This window comes from Python bivittatus, unplaced genomic scaffold (assembly GCF_059951505.1).
Source record: "Python bivittatus isolate LINGU-HERP-01145 unplaced genomic scaffold, Pbiv_v1 ctg000980_np1212, whole genome shotgun sequence".
Classification (NCBI taxonomy): Eukaryota; Metazoa; Chordata; class Lepidosauria; order Squamata; family Pythonidae; genus Python; species Python bivittatus.
In genome coordinates this window covers 34,534,620-34,551,930 of record NW_028277125.1, presented here as the reverse complement: position 1 = coordinate 34,551,930, position 17,311 = coordinate 34,534,620, and the positions used below count along the sequence as shown (strand labels likewise).

The 17,311-nt window shown below is 37.5% G+C and overlaps 1 protein-coding gene across 2 annotated transcripts in view; it reads right to left on the bottom strand.

The window, feature by feature from the left end:
* Positions 1–17,311, bottom strand: part of PIK3CB (phosphatidylinositol-4,5-bisphosphate 3-kinase catalytic subunit beta) — a 92,941-nt gene that overhangs the window by 29,870 nt on the left and 45,760 nt on the right. For both annotated transcript variants that reach the window (XM_007422249.4, XM_088131889.1), the window contains exons 8-14: positions 16,868–16,954; positions 15,491–15,742; positions 13,487–13,583; positions 11,834–11,964; positions 8,163–8,216; positions 3,908–4,096; positions 767–888 (exon numbers count right to left, since the gene is read on the bottom strand). In XM_007422249.4, coding sequence (XP_007422311.1) covers positions 767–888; positions 3,908–4,096; positions 8,163–8,216; positions 11,834–11,964; positions 13,487–13,583; positions 15,491–15,742; positions 16,868–16,954 — 932 coding nt within the window. The remainder of the gene's footprint in view (positions 1–766; positions 889–3,907; positions 4,097–8,162; positions 8,217–11,833; positions 11,965–13,486; positions 13,584–15,490; positions 15,743–16,867; positions 16,955–17,311) is intronic.

Sequence of the window (17,311 nt, the reverse complement as noted above, 5' to 3'; positions counted from 1 at the left end):
ATGCTTAGTAGGAACAATCCTCTGGAATTACTATATACTATATCAAAGTTAGTCCAGTTCTACAGAAAAGAAACCACCTTGTTTACATTTTGAGGACGTCAAAATATTCTGTTAACAATTTAGCCTTGGAAATAAAAAAGAAATGCTATTAATCACATGCAGCACTCTTGAAAAGTCAAGGCCACAATATCCAGCAACACTGCACTGATAATAGTCAAGCTTTTTCTGGGGGGAAAAAACCACCCTTCACTGAATACATAAATCTATGCTTTAACCAGAATTAAATAAACAAGTAACCAATAGGAGATTCTTGAAAAACCTATTATTAATATATATATATATATATATATATATATATACACACACACACATACCAAATTTGCTGCACATCTGCTCCAATGTAAGTTCCTGTATGTTTCACATGATATAATCCTAAAATTCACTTCCATAGGACATTAGTGGATGCTTTCTAAATTGGCATTTTTAAAACATCTGTGTCTTTCCTTATACTTCCAATGCTATAACATTTGTCCCAGAGAGCAAAGGGAGACTTGTCTTCTCTTGACTAGACACCACTTCCCAAAGGGGGACCACCCCGCCTGATCTTACTGATATCATCAGTAAACTGGGATTGCAGCCTGGCCCACAGCTGGAATTGTTTCCTGAGTTGGAGAATTTATTTCACTCAGGGTAAAAGTCACAGGATTTTCTTGTTGTGATCCAACTTGTGAGCCAATTACTAGGATAAAGTTACCATACTACTTACCTCATTTGTCGTAAACAGCTCACAGCATATTCTCTTACATATTGATCGGGGTAATTGAAATCTAGTAACTCTAATGCTTCTCTAGGAGGCAGTTTTGACCATATCTGAAGAAGAGCCTGAAGCTGTTCAGAAAATAAACATAGTACACACAGAATTCAATAACTAAAATATTTATGAACAGAATTTATTCATGAACAGAGTTGGACTATTGGACCCAGGTTCCTGCATCTTACCCATGGAACTCACTGAATGCCTTTGAGCTGAGAGAGAAAAATTGGCTCAATCTACCTCACAGGGTTTCTTTTGGGGGATAAAATGAAGGGAAATCCCATAAAAGCTGCCTTGAATTCTTGGAGGAGAGGCAGAATATATATCTAAAAAACAAGCAAGTGAATAAATAATGCCCCCCTCCCCCCACACAAATGGAAACATGCTCAACAGAGATTTAATACACAGTATGGTGGGAGCCACCAGTTAAGACCCCATCCTCGTGCCTGCAATATAATTCAAACTAAGGGGGAGGAGGAAGGTGGTACAAACTGTACTGTGACTCTTTAATATTTCAATTTCCAGCCAGTTGGTGAAAATGTCAATATTTTCATTTATTTCTTTTCCTTTTAATGATGTAAAGGAAGAGATTTGAAGGCTCTTCATTATTCCTCTACCTGTGGCAGAATAAAGACCCACCAGAGGATAGAAAAATCAGGGAGATATGAGGAGTAAAATACTATATGAGAAATAGTCAAAGGGGTGGGAGTTGTTCACGCAAATCGAATCAAATGAGATATTAGAGAAGACATTCAGGATACTTAAGAGCAATCTAAAAAAGAGGTGACAATTAGATTTGTCTGACTTCCTTGATCTCTGGACACAATTTAGCTCAGCTCTGTTTAATTGCAGATTCTAGAAACAGTGGCAAATGCTACTTGGCAATTAATTTAGCAAGGGACTAGCTATTTTTGTATAAGAAGTAGTCCTGTTATCTCCTCTATCTTATTTAGTTCCCCACCTTTCTATTCAACTGAATACTAAGGGAGCTGATAACAAAAATATGAACTATGAATACAATTCAAAAACATAGATTAAAAGCTAATCTTAAAATTAGCTGCCCCACCTTAAAAGCTCAAATGACACTACTCTTTCAGCAATGATGTAGCTCTGTGATACTATACACACTAACTATTCTACATGCTGAGCACTGAAGAGACCTAACTTCAACACTTCCTTGCAGGAAACATAGAATTTATATTGTGTATATATGGCTTCATCTCTACAATATCAGATAACAGAATAAAACTTCTATCCAAGTATTCAAAAATGTGTGCAACATATGGAATATTATTCTGTTGCCACTAGAATTATGCCCACTTAGAAAAATTTAAAATTACAGGCAGAAGTTATTGAACTAGAAAATGTTAAGTGATATGACCCTTAGAGGAAACAAGAGCTCAATGACCTGAGAAGGAGCCAAAAAGATTCCAAAAATATAGCCAATTCTTGTTTACATTCTTTCTCTGAGCCTGAATAAGGAGGGAAATGCTGACCAGCTAGATCAACATCCCAGGTGGGTACTAGCTGATCTAAGAGTGTTGGTCAGAGGCCAACAAGGGGACTTATCACATCTGGGCTCAAAGCTTTCCTTTCTTAAACCAAAACCCAAAACAACAATACTTCTACAGAACAATCAGAGCAAAACTCCACAAAAACTGTAACATTCCGTATAAATGGGAAAATTATTACAGCATCTAAGAACCTTTTTCCCTTATTTCATAAATTAATGAACTATGCCACTTTTTTCCAGCTAGCTTCTTTTACCATCTTCTAGCTACAACACTTTAACAAATTTAAAACATTTTCTTGCACATAATAAAGTTGATACCATATATGATTTTGCTCATATAAAGTGTTAACAGACAATTAGTACTCTTTATGGTGTTATCTTAGACAACTAAATAACATAAGGAACATTGTGCCACTATATCATAATATCCAGATTTGACTACTGCTTCTACAGTGTATTTTGTTGTACGTAATGAAGTGTAAATGAACTACGTTTAGGAATTGCTTTAACATACCTACACTTTATTCTGCTACAATTTGTCAGGACTGGATTTGGAAAAGGAAACATTATCCATGTTTGTATATCAACAATGATGTACCCTTCCCTAACCCTACCCCCCAAATACCTGGTTTTAAAGGAATGAAAAAACTGGAATAGAGAAAATGGGCAGAGTTTACAAATGAAAAATTCTGATAAAATAGCTTACATCCAATAACAGTTTCTTTCGTGAATGAAACTGATGAAAACTACATTAGAACTTTTTCTCTGTAAAGCCAAGATTATAAGAGACCTCCCTGTATCAGTCAAAGTATAAATGTATTAAGTATAAATGCATTATTTAGTGATAATTTATAGAAAGTAATTGAGATTGCTTATTTGTCATCTCGTTTCTGTTGAAAAGATGCTGATCCTATTGGAATTCAGAAGTAGGGCTAATGATTTGTGCATACTGCTGTGCTTTCTTGCAGTGACACACTTCTATAAGAATGCCTGATAGGTGCTGCTGCTCGTAAAATATATTCTTGCCTGAAAACAGAGGTACGAGTGATCCTTTCAGAAAGAGCTAGCAAGCCTACCCAAACAAAATATAGATGTAATAGTTAGAGGTTATCTCAAACAGTAGACGCATGTAGAAAAATCAACAAGAAAAATACAGAATCAAGATGGCAAACTTAGTGCAGGGATAGACAACCATGTTGTTTTGAATTCTGAGAGCATACAAGTGGACTCATGCACAAAATGGCAGTTATGGAAGATTTGCCTATTCACTGACTGGGTGTCATAGTAGCCACAGCAAGTCACAAAACCCCAACTACCAGAAGGTGAACAAGCTCCCCATGATACCCTCTACCTCACCAGAGGGCCTTTGTGGGGCTCAAGGCCTTGCTGCAAATAAATATGATGCTAGAATTAGGTGTTTGCTTTGTAGCATGTCAGTGCTCTAAAAAATAACGAGTATCTACATTTTTGCAGTTAACAGTATGTCATTTAAATCACAGCCTCCCATATTCCTACACAAAATTGCTCTCACTTGGTCCCTGGTATGGCTATTGCTCTACATATTTTACTATATGTCTTACTTGAGCAACATCTTCAAGCTTGTTCCATTTCACAGACAGCAACAGTTTTGGCAGGGATTGTGGAAAATTTTCACGACAGTCAAATCGTAATGTCCAGATGAGATCCATTTCATTTTCACACAGCTGAGATAAAGGGTCCCTTTCCATGATCTCCTTTAGCTCAATGTAGAACTTTTTGCCACCACGACCCTAGAAGGTGCATGTTGATAAATGGTCAAGCATACAATCTGCAAATTTTAAATATGTGTCAAAACAAATATTTCTGTTTCTGTACTGCCCCAAATGCCATGAGGCCAGAACAGATACATTCCTTGTTATTAGTCTAAGATTAACAAATCATACACACTCTACTAGTTTTATATATATTACAAATGTTAATATTGTACTTTATGAAATATACACTTCCCAAGGAAGACCACTAAGGGGCAGTATTGTTATTTTATTATTCCATTTGGGTAATATTTCTACTGAAAGGGATTTGAATTTCAAATTCATAGATAAAAGCTAAACTTTGTATAATTTAAAGATAAATGTACAGATTAAAGGACAGTGAAGAATATCAGCTGAAGTCATAACCCAGCAGAATTTTGATAATTTACATTTGAGTACCGTTTTAAAGTTGGCAAAATTTTAGAGATGATTTTTTTTCATTTCCATACTATAAAATCCAAACATACAATATAAACTAAAACAACAAACTTATTCCTAGTTGCAGTAAAATAACACAGAAAGACATACGAAAACCTGTTGCTCTCTAACTTTTTAGACTACAGCTCCCATACTCCTGTACTATTGACGAAAATGACAGATGATGGGAGACGCATTTGTACTGAATTATGCTTTCAGAAGACATGAATTAGTCTAGCCTTTTCTTTTTTAAAATTTATTCATTGGTTTTAAAAGAAAAACAAAGAGCAAACAAGCAAGCAAAAAGAAAAAAAATAATTGGTACAGATATATATATAAACGGAAAAAGGAATTACTAAGATTATACAGTTAGTGCTCAGTGCATCTTTGATTAGAAATTAACCATGGAAAAAATTAAATTACATTTAAGTACTTTAAACTGTTTTAACAATGTAAGTAATTTAAATCTCTGAACTAAGTACTTAAATCTCTACTATTTGTTTAAAAATACAAAAAAAAAAAAAAACAGAAAAGAGGAAAAAAAACCTACTAAAAACTTATTAATTTCTAACTCCCCTTTTATTGTACTCCGACTAATGTACAATATTTATAGACTTATGAATTTTTTGTGTCTCTGATTTCAGCTCTTTAGTCAGCCCTTTTTCCCTTTAAAAACCATACTCTAGATACTTATATTTACCTTCCTGCATTTTGCCATTACTGCATATTCTCCAGGTTTAAGCTCCTAATCTGATATAATGCATGCCCTTTCAAATGTTGTGCTAAATTTATTCTTGCTGCCATAAACACGTATCTTAGTAAATTGTGATATTTTTTGTTAATATGCTTTGGAATTATGCCTAGTAAACTCAAGGCTTCTCTTGAGCTGGTATGTCTTATTCAATGTGGTAAAAAGGAATGTAGAAGCATTCACTTAGGCTTTTATTTAACCACTGTTTGCTATGTTGTCTTGTATTCAAACTATGTTTATTCAAATAAGCCAACTTCAAAACATGATATCCAAACCTCAGCTAACAAAACTCCAATTCCTGGCTCAAATGACTTGGAAAGCTGTGGGTAATAAAAAGGCTAAATAAAAATTTAAGGGTAATGAAAATAAGAGGGGAACAAAAGAGCAAGGAATGTACATGTGCCTGCAAGGACATCAACTCATTCATATAGCACTAAATTATAGTGTAGCACTATGTTCAAATTTGGCACTGTCTAGCATGTATTTAATTTAATTTAAACCCATTTCTTTTCTGACTATTCCATATAAAAACACATACAGAATATTGATAAAGATAAAAGGAAGCTTTATATATATCATGAATGGCAATAGTCTACTAATAAATTTTATTAATCCAAAAGGCTGTAACAATAAATTAAAACATACTGCTTCCAGAACAGTAACTATAGAACAATAAATATTTAAGTCAAAACAGTCTACTGAGATAATAAACTTTGGTAATCTTGCACTAATAAAAGCTTTAACTTTAAGATAATAATTCTAAACATTAAATGTACAGACCATTACAATAAAACTTCACAATTACAGTCAGGACCAGAAATATTGGAACAAGGATAACTGTTTTGGCATTTGGTCTCTGTACACCACCACACTGATGCTGAAAGGAAACACACCCAGATGGGAGCAAAGTCAGGACTTTCAGTTGTAATTCAAGGGGTTTGGCAAAAGTGGGGCACTAACCATTCAGGAAATACAGCCAGTGGCATACACACCCCTCCATCGTTGGTGGCTCATAAGTAATGGAACAAACCAACATCATGACAAACAAAAGGATCGCCTTTAATACCTGGATGAAAATCCTTTGCAGTCAATGACTGCCTGAAGTCTGGAACTCATGGACATGACCAAATGCTGAGTTTTCCCCCTTGAGATGCTTTGCCAGGCCTTCATTCCAGCTGCCTTCAGCTGCTGCTTGTTTGTGGGTCCTTCTGCCTTCAGTCTTGTCTTCAGTAAGCGAAAAGCATGCTCTATTGGGTTGAGATCAGGTGACTGACTTGGCCATTGAAGAACATCCCACTTCTTTGCCTTGAGAAACTCTTGGGTAGCTTTTGCTGTATATTTTGGGTCATTATCCATCTGGAATACGAAGCGGTGTTCTATCAGTTTGGCAGTATTTGGCTGAATCTGAGCAGAAAGCATAGCCCTATACACTTCAGAATTCATCTTGCTGCTTTTATCAGCAGTCAGGTCATCAATAAACACCAGTGACCTGGTTCCATTGGCAGCCATACATGTTCATGCCATAACACTGCCTCCACCATGTTTGATGGATGATGTGGTATGCTTTGGATCATGAGCTGTTCCTTTCCTTCTCCATACTTTTCTCTTCCCATCATTCTGGTGCAAGTTAATCTTGGTTTCATCAGTCCAAAGAATCTTATTCCAGAACTGGGCAGGCTTTTTTAGGTGTTTGCTGGGAAAGTCTAATCTGGCCTTTCTGTTCTTGAGCGTTACCAGTGGTTTGCACCTTGTTGTGAAGCCTCTGTATTTACATTCATAAAGCCGTCTCTTGACTGTAGATGTTGACAATGACGTGCCTACCTCCTCAAGAGCATTCTTGACCCTGCTAGATGTTGTGAAAGGGTTCCTCTTCACCATGAGCAGAATTCTGCGGTCATCCACTTTAGTTGTCTTCCATGGTCTTCCAGGCCTTTTGCTGTTGCTGAGCTTGCCAGTTAATTCCTTCTTTTTCACGATGTTCCAAACTGTTGTATTGACCACTCCCAATGTTCTTGCTATCTCTCTGATGGGTTTATTTTGTTTTCTCAGCCTAATGATGGCCTCCTTCACTCGCATGGACACCTCTTTGGACCTCATGTTGAGAGTTCCAGTGAACAGCTACTAAATGCAAATGTAACACTCAGAACCACCTCCAGGCTTTTTATCTGTCTGATTGGTCATGGGGTACCCAGGAAACAGGCCACACCTGGCCATGCAGCTGCTTGTCAGCCACTTGTTCCATTACTTATGAGCCACCAACAATCAGGCTGTGTGTATGTCACTGGCTGTACTTCCTGAATTGTTAGTGCCCCGCTTTTGTCAAATCCCTTGAATTACAGCCCCGAGGACCCTGTCCACTTCCTCAGGTCCAACAGGATCAAACCGTTCCCAGATAACTGGGTAAGTCCGCTCCCCGGGCATCTCCCCTGGACCTGCATCATGATTGGCCTCCAACTGAGAATGGATCTGAGCGATTTTATCTGTCAGGTGTTCAGCAAATTCCTCTGCATGGCCCTATAGGTGGTCCTCCAAGTCCTCCCTACCCAGGAGGGACTGGGTGACCCTGAACAGGGCTGCCAGGTGACACCCTGCAGATGCAACAAGAGCAGAGAAATAATGACATTTCACTGCCCTTAACTTACACTCATTTTCAGATACATTCACAATTTATGGTACCCTTCACAATATTTAGTGGGCTGCTAATGAGCAGGGTTTTTGTGCATTTTACTAGAAACATAATTTTGAAAGAATAATTTCATCATGATTTAAATAAATTATTTCTGAACACTAGTACTTAGCACATGGTAAAGCAAATACATAAATAAATGTATTCTGTTTTAAATGAAGAATGGCAATTATTTCACCTTTGATACTTACTGCCATGCCAGAGGAATCACTGTTCCTTGCAATCTCAGCTGCCTTTTCAAGTATCTGCAGAAAATTTAAGAAATGTTTGTATGTGTATATATATATTTATAAAACAATTGAACAAGGTCAAACAATAAAGTTGAACTGGTTTCACTATCTGTGTAGTCTAAGAAAGCACACGTGCATACAGGGAAATGTTATTTACATTGCTCTTTCTATCCTTTGTTCAGTATATAAAACCTGCCCATTATACCATTATGCCTTAACATGAATTAAGTTGTATTGTTTCATTGTAAGAAAATCCACTGCACCAACAATAAATAGAGCTCGGTAACAAAGCTTAAATACTAAAAGAAGAATGCAGACTGAAACAGCATGTTCCTGAACATTTCAGATTTATACTGGCTGGAATCATGCACTCTCTTTTAACTAAAGGAGAAGGAAGCTTATAGCCCATTAATCCTTCGAGCTCAATATCAATGCTGATTGTAAAAACTCTACCTTGCAGCCAGGAAGTTTTACCCAGATCTACCTAGAGATGCCAAAGACTCAGCCTGAGACTATTTTGAATGCAAGGCTCTATGGGGACAGGTTTACAACTGAAAGAATTTAACCTCAAATTGCTCATGGTTTCAAACTCTTAGTTCATTTGCTTCAGTATGTCTAGTAGAATTAGGTAGCAGAAGTAGGAGAATGAAAATAGGTGTCAAGTTGGGCCGAATTCTGTACCCGTCTCCAACCTAGACAATGTTTCTGGTATCTTAGTCAGGCTGAAGTCAAGCATGAAGTCAGCTTTAAAAGTGGAGCTGACTGCAGTCATGCTGGAATAATGAATTATAATATTTTTTATGTTTATTTAGCTCTTCAATGTGGAGGCAGAAGAAACTTCATTTTGATAGGCAGAAAATTCTCTTCTCTTCCACTTACTTCCTCCCTTAAAAAACAAACATATATTCCTCAATATTCTCCCAAATTAATTTTTTTAAAGGAAACAATTGATTAAAATCAAAATATATTATTATGGCATGGAATTATTTCAAAAAATAATGTAAAGCTACTGAATGGATATGACTTTTTTTTTCAGTCAGTTTTTTATTTTTTCTTTGTATTTAGACAGCCATTTGGGCATCTTGTCAATTTAAAGTTTCTAAGTTGTACCTGTGGCATTGTTTCATTTTTCAGCCACTTCTATAGGCAATGTAAAATATCCCCCCTACATATGGCAGAAACAACAGAGATTTTCTACCCAAAGACAAGTGCAGATTCAAACCATTTGCACCGCATTTTAGATGTTATCAGCAATGGTGGATTTACATGAACCCCCTCACATACTGAAGCATACATATGGATTCTGCAACTACACAGTAGCTTATCTGGAGATTTTGAGCTCAAGATTTCTGGTAGAAACTCTGCTAACCCATATGCAGAGAAAGAATTCAACCCAAACATTAGTTCTGAAGTAAATTACATAGATTCAGAGCTAAGTGACTATCCTTATATCTCATTACAGAGGATAAGCAAGCAATGTGAATTCACAGATGGCCACTCAAAGAACAGTTATTGGTGAATGGCCAGTTCTTCATCATAGTCTCTGTGATTTACATATACAGGTATAAACTAAATAGCTATCCTACCCATGGGCAGGATTCCAATCACATCAAGATTAAGACTACAATGACTCTGCCAAAGGCTGCATTTTTAAAGGAGTGAAGATCCAAACTATAAAGCAACGTAAGCGTCAAAGTTTGGGGCCATACGGAAGCCCAATAGATATGCCTCTGAAGAAGACAAATCAACTGCCTTTAAACAATGAAGGGAAACCATACAAAATGTAAATATTCATAAATAATCACCCTCATCTCTGAGGTCTTATTGACCTAAAGCCCCATTTTTTTTCCTAGACAAAATAAATTATGTGGAATAACATCCAGTGCCAGAATGGCTAAGAGGAACTACTTCATAAAGTAGAGACTTTCTTCTAGACCACGCAGAGGTGGAGGGGAGACAGAGTTCAAAACACACCACCCTCGCCCTATTCAGCTGGTAAAACCCCTTTGTATTGTCTTGGTCCAAACATGGAACAATCAAAATGGTCAGGGTTTTGATTTTGTCAAATCACACAATATACTACTTTTGGGTTCAAATCCAACACATTTTCTATCTTGTGCACATCCCCAGGCTTCATCTAATGGGGACAGACTCTAGGTTCTGGCAGCATAGGAAGGTCAGACTGAGCATTAGTCAGGACCGCAAGAGGCTTCACTTTTGGCTCAGACAGGTGCTTGGGGCCCAGTGCCTCAGCATGCAAAGCTAGTTTTGGACAGCGAAGTTTCTGCTGGAACCCTATTTGCTAGATGGTTGAACTAATTCTGCTTGGGATGATGACAAAGGATGCTGGTATGCATAGCATGGGAGGGTCAGTGCTGCAAGGAAGTGATCTCAGAGGGACATGTCAATGCTAAAAGATACCTTCCTTCATGGATTCTAGAGACTCTGCAGAAAATGGGAACAATGATTGTAGACATGATGAAACTATGAAAGACAGAGATGCCTGGTCATATTGCTGCTGTGTCTCATTCAAAAATAACAGCATAGATGTTATATGTTTACTGTGGCTGGCTGAAGAAATGATATAGGATTAAGAACAAGAATGACAACTGGCTGGAAAAAAGTTAGAGACTAAATAAGGGCAGGTGATCTCTTTGCAATATCAAAATTTTGTAGCAATCAAGATGGAGGCAGAATAGGACAGGCATTGGTGACACTATTGATGCCTCTAATGCCAGTGCGACTGAACACAGACAGAGGAACAAGAGTTTTTGAGTTTCTTCTTTTTCTGAAACTTCTATCCTAAAGATTGCCTACATTTTCTACAGCGTACAATTTACAAAGAATTGGAGGTGCCAAAAGTTATTTCACAGCTAATGTTGCTGAATCTATGGCACTTAAGACCTATTCCGACAGGGATGTGAAGAACAATTTTTCTGGGCCTGTTTAGTAAAAGCCTGGCAGTGAGTGCATGTATTAATTACATAGCTTTTGCCTAAACAAATTCAAGGCCAAATAATGTCAAAGTCCTGAAGAACTTCTACTATGGCAGCCAGAAGAGGACTGAGGTTGAGGGGGACTCTCATCTATTTCTATAGTAGGTACTATGGGTGCGCAGTGCTGTGAAATATTATCAGCCCTTCAAGGTGAGCCAGATGAGGAAGCAGACACCATAAGATCTACTGGAACTCTACTTTATTGTTGTGGGGTAAAATAACAAAACCTTGAAACCCTAACAGATATTCTCTCTCCGTTCTTTTATACCAAAGAGAATCAAGACAGAGAGATTTTGAGTTTCTTCCTCACTCCCTCCTCCATTTCAGAGCTAAGCTGGTGTTTATCTAATGGCTGTTGAACAACTTCTTCAAGGCCATCTTCTACAGCTACTGGGCAGGAATAAAACTTATGTGAATCAGACACGTTGAAAAAGAATGTGGCATTTAACTTAAACTGAACCACTGATTTTGACTGCGGTATGAAGAAGGCACTAATACAGGGATAAAAATATATTATTTTTTTCCAGATTTGGTTGATATTATGTACACTTTTAATTCAAGAAATATACAACTTTATTTGGGACTTATGGAAGTGAAAGCATAAGCAAAAAATTAATACAATTCCTAATTTCTTACCTTATCAAAAGGGGGGTAATAAATAGGAAATTTTGAATATTCCTGAAATCTGATTTGCAAAGTTGTTGCATTTTCAGTGTATGGGTTAGTCTGTACCGTTCCCATTGGATTCAACATTTCTTCAAGTTCATCTAGGTAACCAGAGTAATACACATTTTGTTTAATTTAAGAGCATTAAATCTGTAGCTATATAAGCCCATTTCAAAATCCTCATGGTTAGTTTCCAGTGCTAAATATACAGAGGTAGATCTTTTTAACTGAATTGCTTCCACAGGGGTCAAGAGAAGTATCACTGCAAAACCCTCAAAGAAACAGAGACCTACCCTCCCAATTTTTTGGATGGAATTGAAGACTTGGCTCTGCCAACTTGCCTGGGGCGAGGAAAGATACAATCGACCCTGGGGATGGCTGCCACCTTGATGATGCTCCCTGAGTTTATGAAGACCTAATTAACATCTACCTCTTGGAAGTATTATAAAGGAAATGTGTTTTAACATATTTTAATTAATTAATATTTATCTATTTTAATGAATATTTATTCTATTTTTACTGTAAACCACCCAGAGTCATCCCACAGTGAGATGGGCGGTGACAAATTTGAAATATAAATAAAATAAATAAATAAATGTAATTCCACCCAATTCTAAACTAACGGAAGTTAGATGGAAATGTAAATATTCTGAACAGAGGTGTGTAGAACAGTTCAAGGCTGAAACCTCCTGACCATAAAATGTCCCATTCTGACTTCATTGGAAATGTTCCAATGTCAAAATGGTCTGTATGACATTACTGAAAGTTCCACCTCCACTTCATAGTTAGAATAGCATTTTTTGAGGCTGGGTCACTTGTATTACAATCAGAATGGGATGTTTCAAAATTGGAATGTTATCTGCCTTAAAATGTTTTGTATGCCTGTATTAAAATAAGCATAGGTAGTATATTTATTCCATTTCTGACTGTATTTTTGCACAAATATTTGTTCTCCACAGAAAGTAATATAACCTGTTCATGAACTTGCTCAGCAACCTTTCTCCCTTTTTCATTCACACACACACATTGCCCCATTCATCATCTTACTCTTAAACAAAATGCAATGACAGTGTAACAAGTATACAATAATACTTTCAACCTGTTTCAATGGAGATGGAGCCTTTAAGAGGTCTACTAGGGAAGGGCAGTGCTTTAAATTTAATTTTCAAAAAGTGGTTCAGAATGTGCACTACAGTAAATGTAGCACCTATCTGCAACAACTTAAAGCTTCTACATCTTTTCTTGGGAACAACACAGCAGCTACCCCTCCCCTTGCAAAGGTTAAGTATTAACCCAGCCACCATAACCCATCTCTAACACAGAGCAAGTCTCTACCACTGGCAGTCAAGGAGATGTAATAGCTGGGAAAGATTTCATCATAGGGGAAGAAGGTCCTATTTGGGATTGAATGTCATTCCTGTCAGTATTTCATGATCAATATTCTAATTTTTTTATAACTATACACTACATATCTTCATCCTGTTCTCTAGTACTGTCTGAATCATAATCCAATACTGCATGCCTTTCATTCCAGAGGAGCTGCTGTAGGCAGCCCAAGCAAATCAGCCCCTCTGAAATCAGTTGAGGCTATGCAGGAGCCCATATAGTAAACTTCAGTCTCACCAGGAAATGATGACCAGCTGTGCAAGAGAAGGTCTCCAGATTTTAATTGTCCTTTAAAATCAAATACCATAGTATTGACCCATGCCACAGGATAATGCTGCAAAGATAAACCATACAATTTGAAGATTAAATCCAAGGGAGTACAGCAACACTCAGATATGCATGATTGATGAAAAAGAAAATTGTTACTAATTAAGTTGCTGATTTGGGGGAAAAATCTAGAAAGACATTCAAGAGTAATATAGCTTGAACTATGGGAAACGACACCCAAGCACAAACTGCAGCAAAGTTATGATCCCACCGATTGACTAGCCCTATTTTCTCAATGGGATCTATCTCAAAGCATTGTTATGAGGACAAAAAGATAATTAGTGTGAACAGTGAACTCCTTGACAGAAAAGATGCAAGTGTAAATAAATATAGAATAAACATTTAAGAAAAAATACAGAACCATTAGCTTGAGTGAACCTAAAGGTGAATGACTCAAATAATTAATACAATAAATATATTCAAGTTGATTATAGTTAAATATTAAACTTCTTAATATGATAGACCAGCTTGACAGATATTTATCTTAAATTTAATCAGCCCAATAATAGATCTTCTTTATAGGATGACATGTCTTTGTCTTTTGAGACTATAAAAATATTTTAGTGCACAAAACACATATAGAAATGCCAAGATTCATGTTTATTACAGAAAACACTAGGAAAATACTAATATAGTCTAAGTAAATGTAAAATGTGAAGTGTTGAAACAACCTGAAATCTCAAACACCAGTTTCTTTTATTTGAATTATAAGTACAGGTAGTCCTTGACTTATGACAGCAATTGGGACCAGAATTTCTGTTGCTAAGGGATGCGGTCATAAAGCCCAACTGCATCACATAGTGGCGGCAATCCCTGCAGTCCTGGTTGCTGTCATTAACTGAATCCCACGGTGGTTAGGTGAGGCAACTTCCTGCTGACTTCCTACAACCAAAGTCAGTGCGGAAGCCAGCAGGAAGTTACAAGGCCCAAGCTCAGGCCCAGGGTGCGTGAGAGGCATTGGATGGGTCTGGGAATGTGGGCGAGAGGTGCAGCACAGGGAAGGTCTGGGAGGGTGCAAGGGGGTGCATGAGAGGCACAGCGTGGATCAGGGAGGGTGTGTAAGAGAATCACTGCGAGGGCTGGGGAGGGTGCGCGAGAGGCGCAATGCAGGTCGGGGTGTGAAAGAGAGGTGCCACACAGGTTGGGGAGGGTGTACAAGAGGTGCCATGGGGATTGGGGGGCTGTGAGGGAGGTGCTTCAAGGGCCAGGGAGGGTGCAGGGGGTGTGCAAGTGGTGGCGCGGCATGAGCGCAGAGGGGCTGGGGGAGGGTGCGCGAGTGGGGGTGTCCTACCCCAGCGATTTGGACCTTCCCTGCTGGCTTCCTCATTGACATTCTGGAGAAGCCAGCAGGGAAGGTTGCAAATGGCAATCATAGGATCGTAGGGTGCTTGGCAACCCATTCACACTTACAACTAGTTGCCAAGCACCCTACGATCCCATGATTGCCATTTGCAACCTTCCCTGTCGGCTTCTCCAGAATGGTTGTAAGAGTGAATGGGTTGCCAAGCACCCAGATCGCAATCACGTGATCACAGGAACACTGGGACATCTGGAACTCCAAGTATCAGTTGTAACCACCATTCATTCAGCACCGCTGTAATTTGGAATAGTCGCTGACCAAATGGTCATAGATCAAGGACTACCTCTACATCCTACCTTTCCTTTGAGGGTTCCCTTCACTGCATATGGGGAGATTCTCCCTGCATTTTATCTGTGAGGTAGACTAGGTTGAAAGAAACAATGGCTGATCCGAAATAACTTTTCAAGTGTTTAAATATCTTTGTATATGTTTAACTAATTCAAAAACCGGAGGGAAGAAAGAACCTGAAGTATCTGCAGCCATACACATATACATGAAGTAGCATCCCCTGCTGTGAACAGGAATGTAAAGAAGAAATTAAATGAACTCATTACCACTTTCCCAGCTTTCCTCATGGTCTGGTATTTGGATGGATTCAGTGTCTTGGCTGACTTTTTATTTTTCATTTTATCCATAACAGCATAAACCACAAAGCACAATCTAGCCATTCTCGGCAAGTCACAGACATTGATGTCAAATTCCAAGGGTTCATTCCAAATATGGTCATTTCTCCCAGATATTTCTGAGCTTACAATAGGTTTACAAAGGAGTTCATTTCCATGGAAGAGGCCAGCCCTGATATGAACCTGCAAGATATACATGATAGAAAAGTATTTAAAAATATTGTATCAACTAAACAAATAACAAGGATGATTAAAATGCAAGCACTCTGTAGTTAAAAAAAAAATGAAAAAATGACTTTAGAGCAATTGCTCTTAATGACACTACTGTGTGCTAGAGATTATATTTAAGCTATCTATATGCAATAAAGCTTAATCAGTTTTACTGTAACAAAACGAATTTATTTTATGTAACCGTTAACTTACATTTCTAAAACAATAATGATTTAAGATGAACTTTCCATCTCTGCCTGCATTATCACTACCAGGAAACGAACTGGGTATAAATTATAAATATACTCAGTAATTTCAAAAGCTTCTCAGTACGTCTCGCTAATATGTACTTTACTGTAATGGAATTACACTTTGAAAAGTTCTGATAGAATAGAGATATTTCTAAAATTGTACATTTTTTTCTTTATCAATATATAAATGAACTCTGTGATTTGTGGTACAGATAGTCCCCAGTTTAAGAACCAGCCCAGGAATGGTCCCCCCAATCCCTGGCCCACAGAGCCGCCTCGGAAGGTTACCACGGTGAACACTATCGAAAGCCACTGAGAGATCAAGGAGCACCAGAATGCATTAAAAAGTAACTGTTCTGTAACTACTCAAATAAATTGTTAGAGCAGAGTTACAAACATCAATTAATAAGCACACAACAAAAATGTGTCCTATATGGCTTTGTAGCAGTTTAAATACAAGAAAACATTTGTATGTTGTATTTGAGCATTACTCTATTTATATTGTTCAAAGCAATTTGTCTCTAAGCTACTGAACATTAATATAATGCCATTTAACACTAAAACAATGTATTTTAAAAGGAGGGGTTTTTTTAAAGTTTCACAGGAAATGATGGTTCATTTCCTTTTATACTGACCACGGAAAAGAATGGTTACGTATAGCTCAATTTGAATTGTCGGTATTTTATAAACTAAGTAACACAGAACATTAAATATCAAATAATATGTTGATGAGTTATATCTGATAACTATACCCATAAATTAAATGAAATCAAGTATGATCATAACATACAAAAGGTACTGGGCTGAACAAGTGAAGTATCTCTCATACTGGAAAATATTTACTTACTTTGGCAGTTTCTTCTGTGTTCAATTTAGTGCCATTTACTAGCAAAACTTTGAAAGGGTGGCTAAACTCCCAGACACTTTGAGTCAACTGTTTTATAAAGAAAACAATACTGTGATTTTCATTCTCCTTGAGCAATACATACATACATACACATTTCATAATCACTAAGCCAATAGTGCAATTCTAACTTGCAGAGCCTCTGGCTGGAGTGGTTTTGGATAGAATGGGAGTGCCTGTCCAACAGTGGGTAGGAGATCCAGGCATAAGAGAAGGAAGATCCACTTTGGAAGCCCTGTGTGACTGCAGAAAATCTGCAGGCTATAAGCCCAATCAGAGATCATTTATCTTAGGGGCCTAGAAAGAGGTCTGGCATTAGTGCAATAATTTATCCCTCCTATTCAATAACAGGAGAAGTGAATGCAAACTATCTGCTGGGATTCTTTT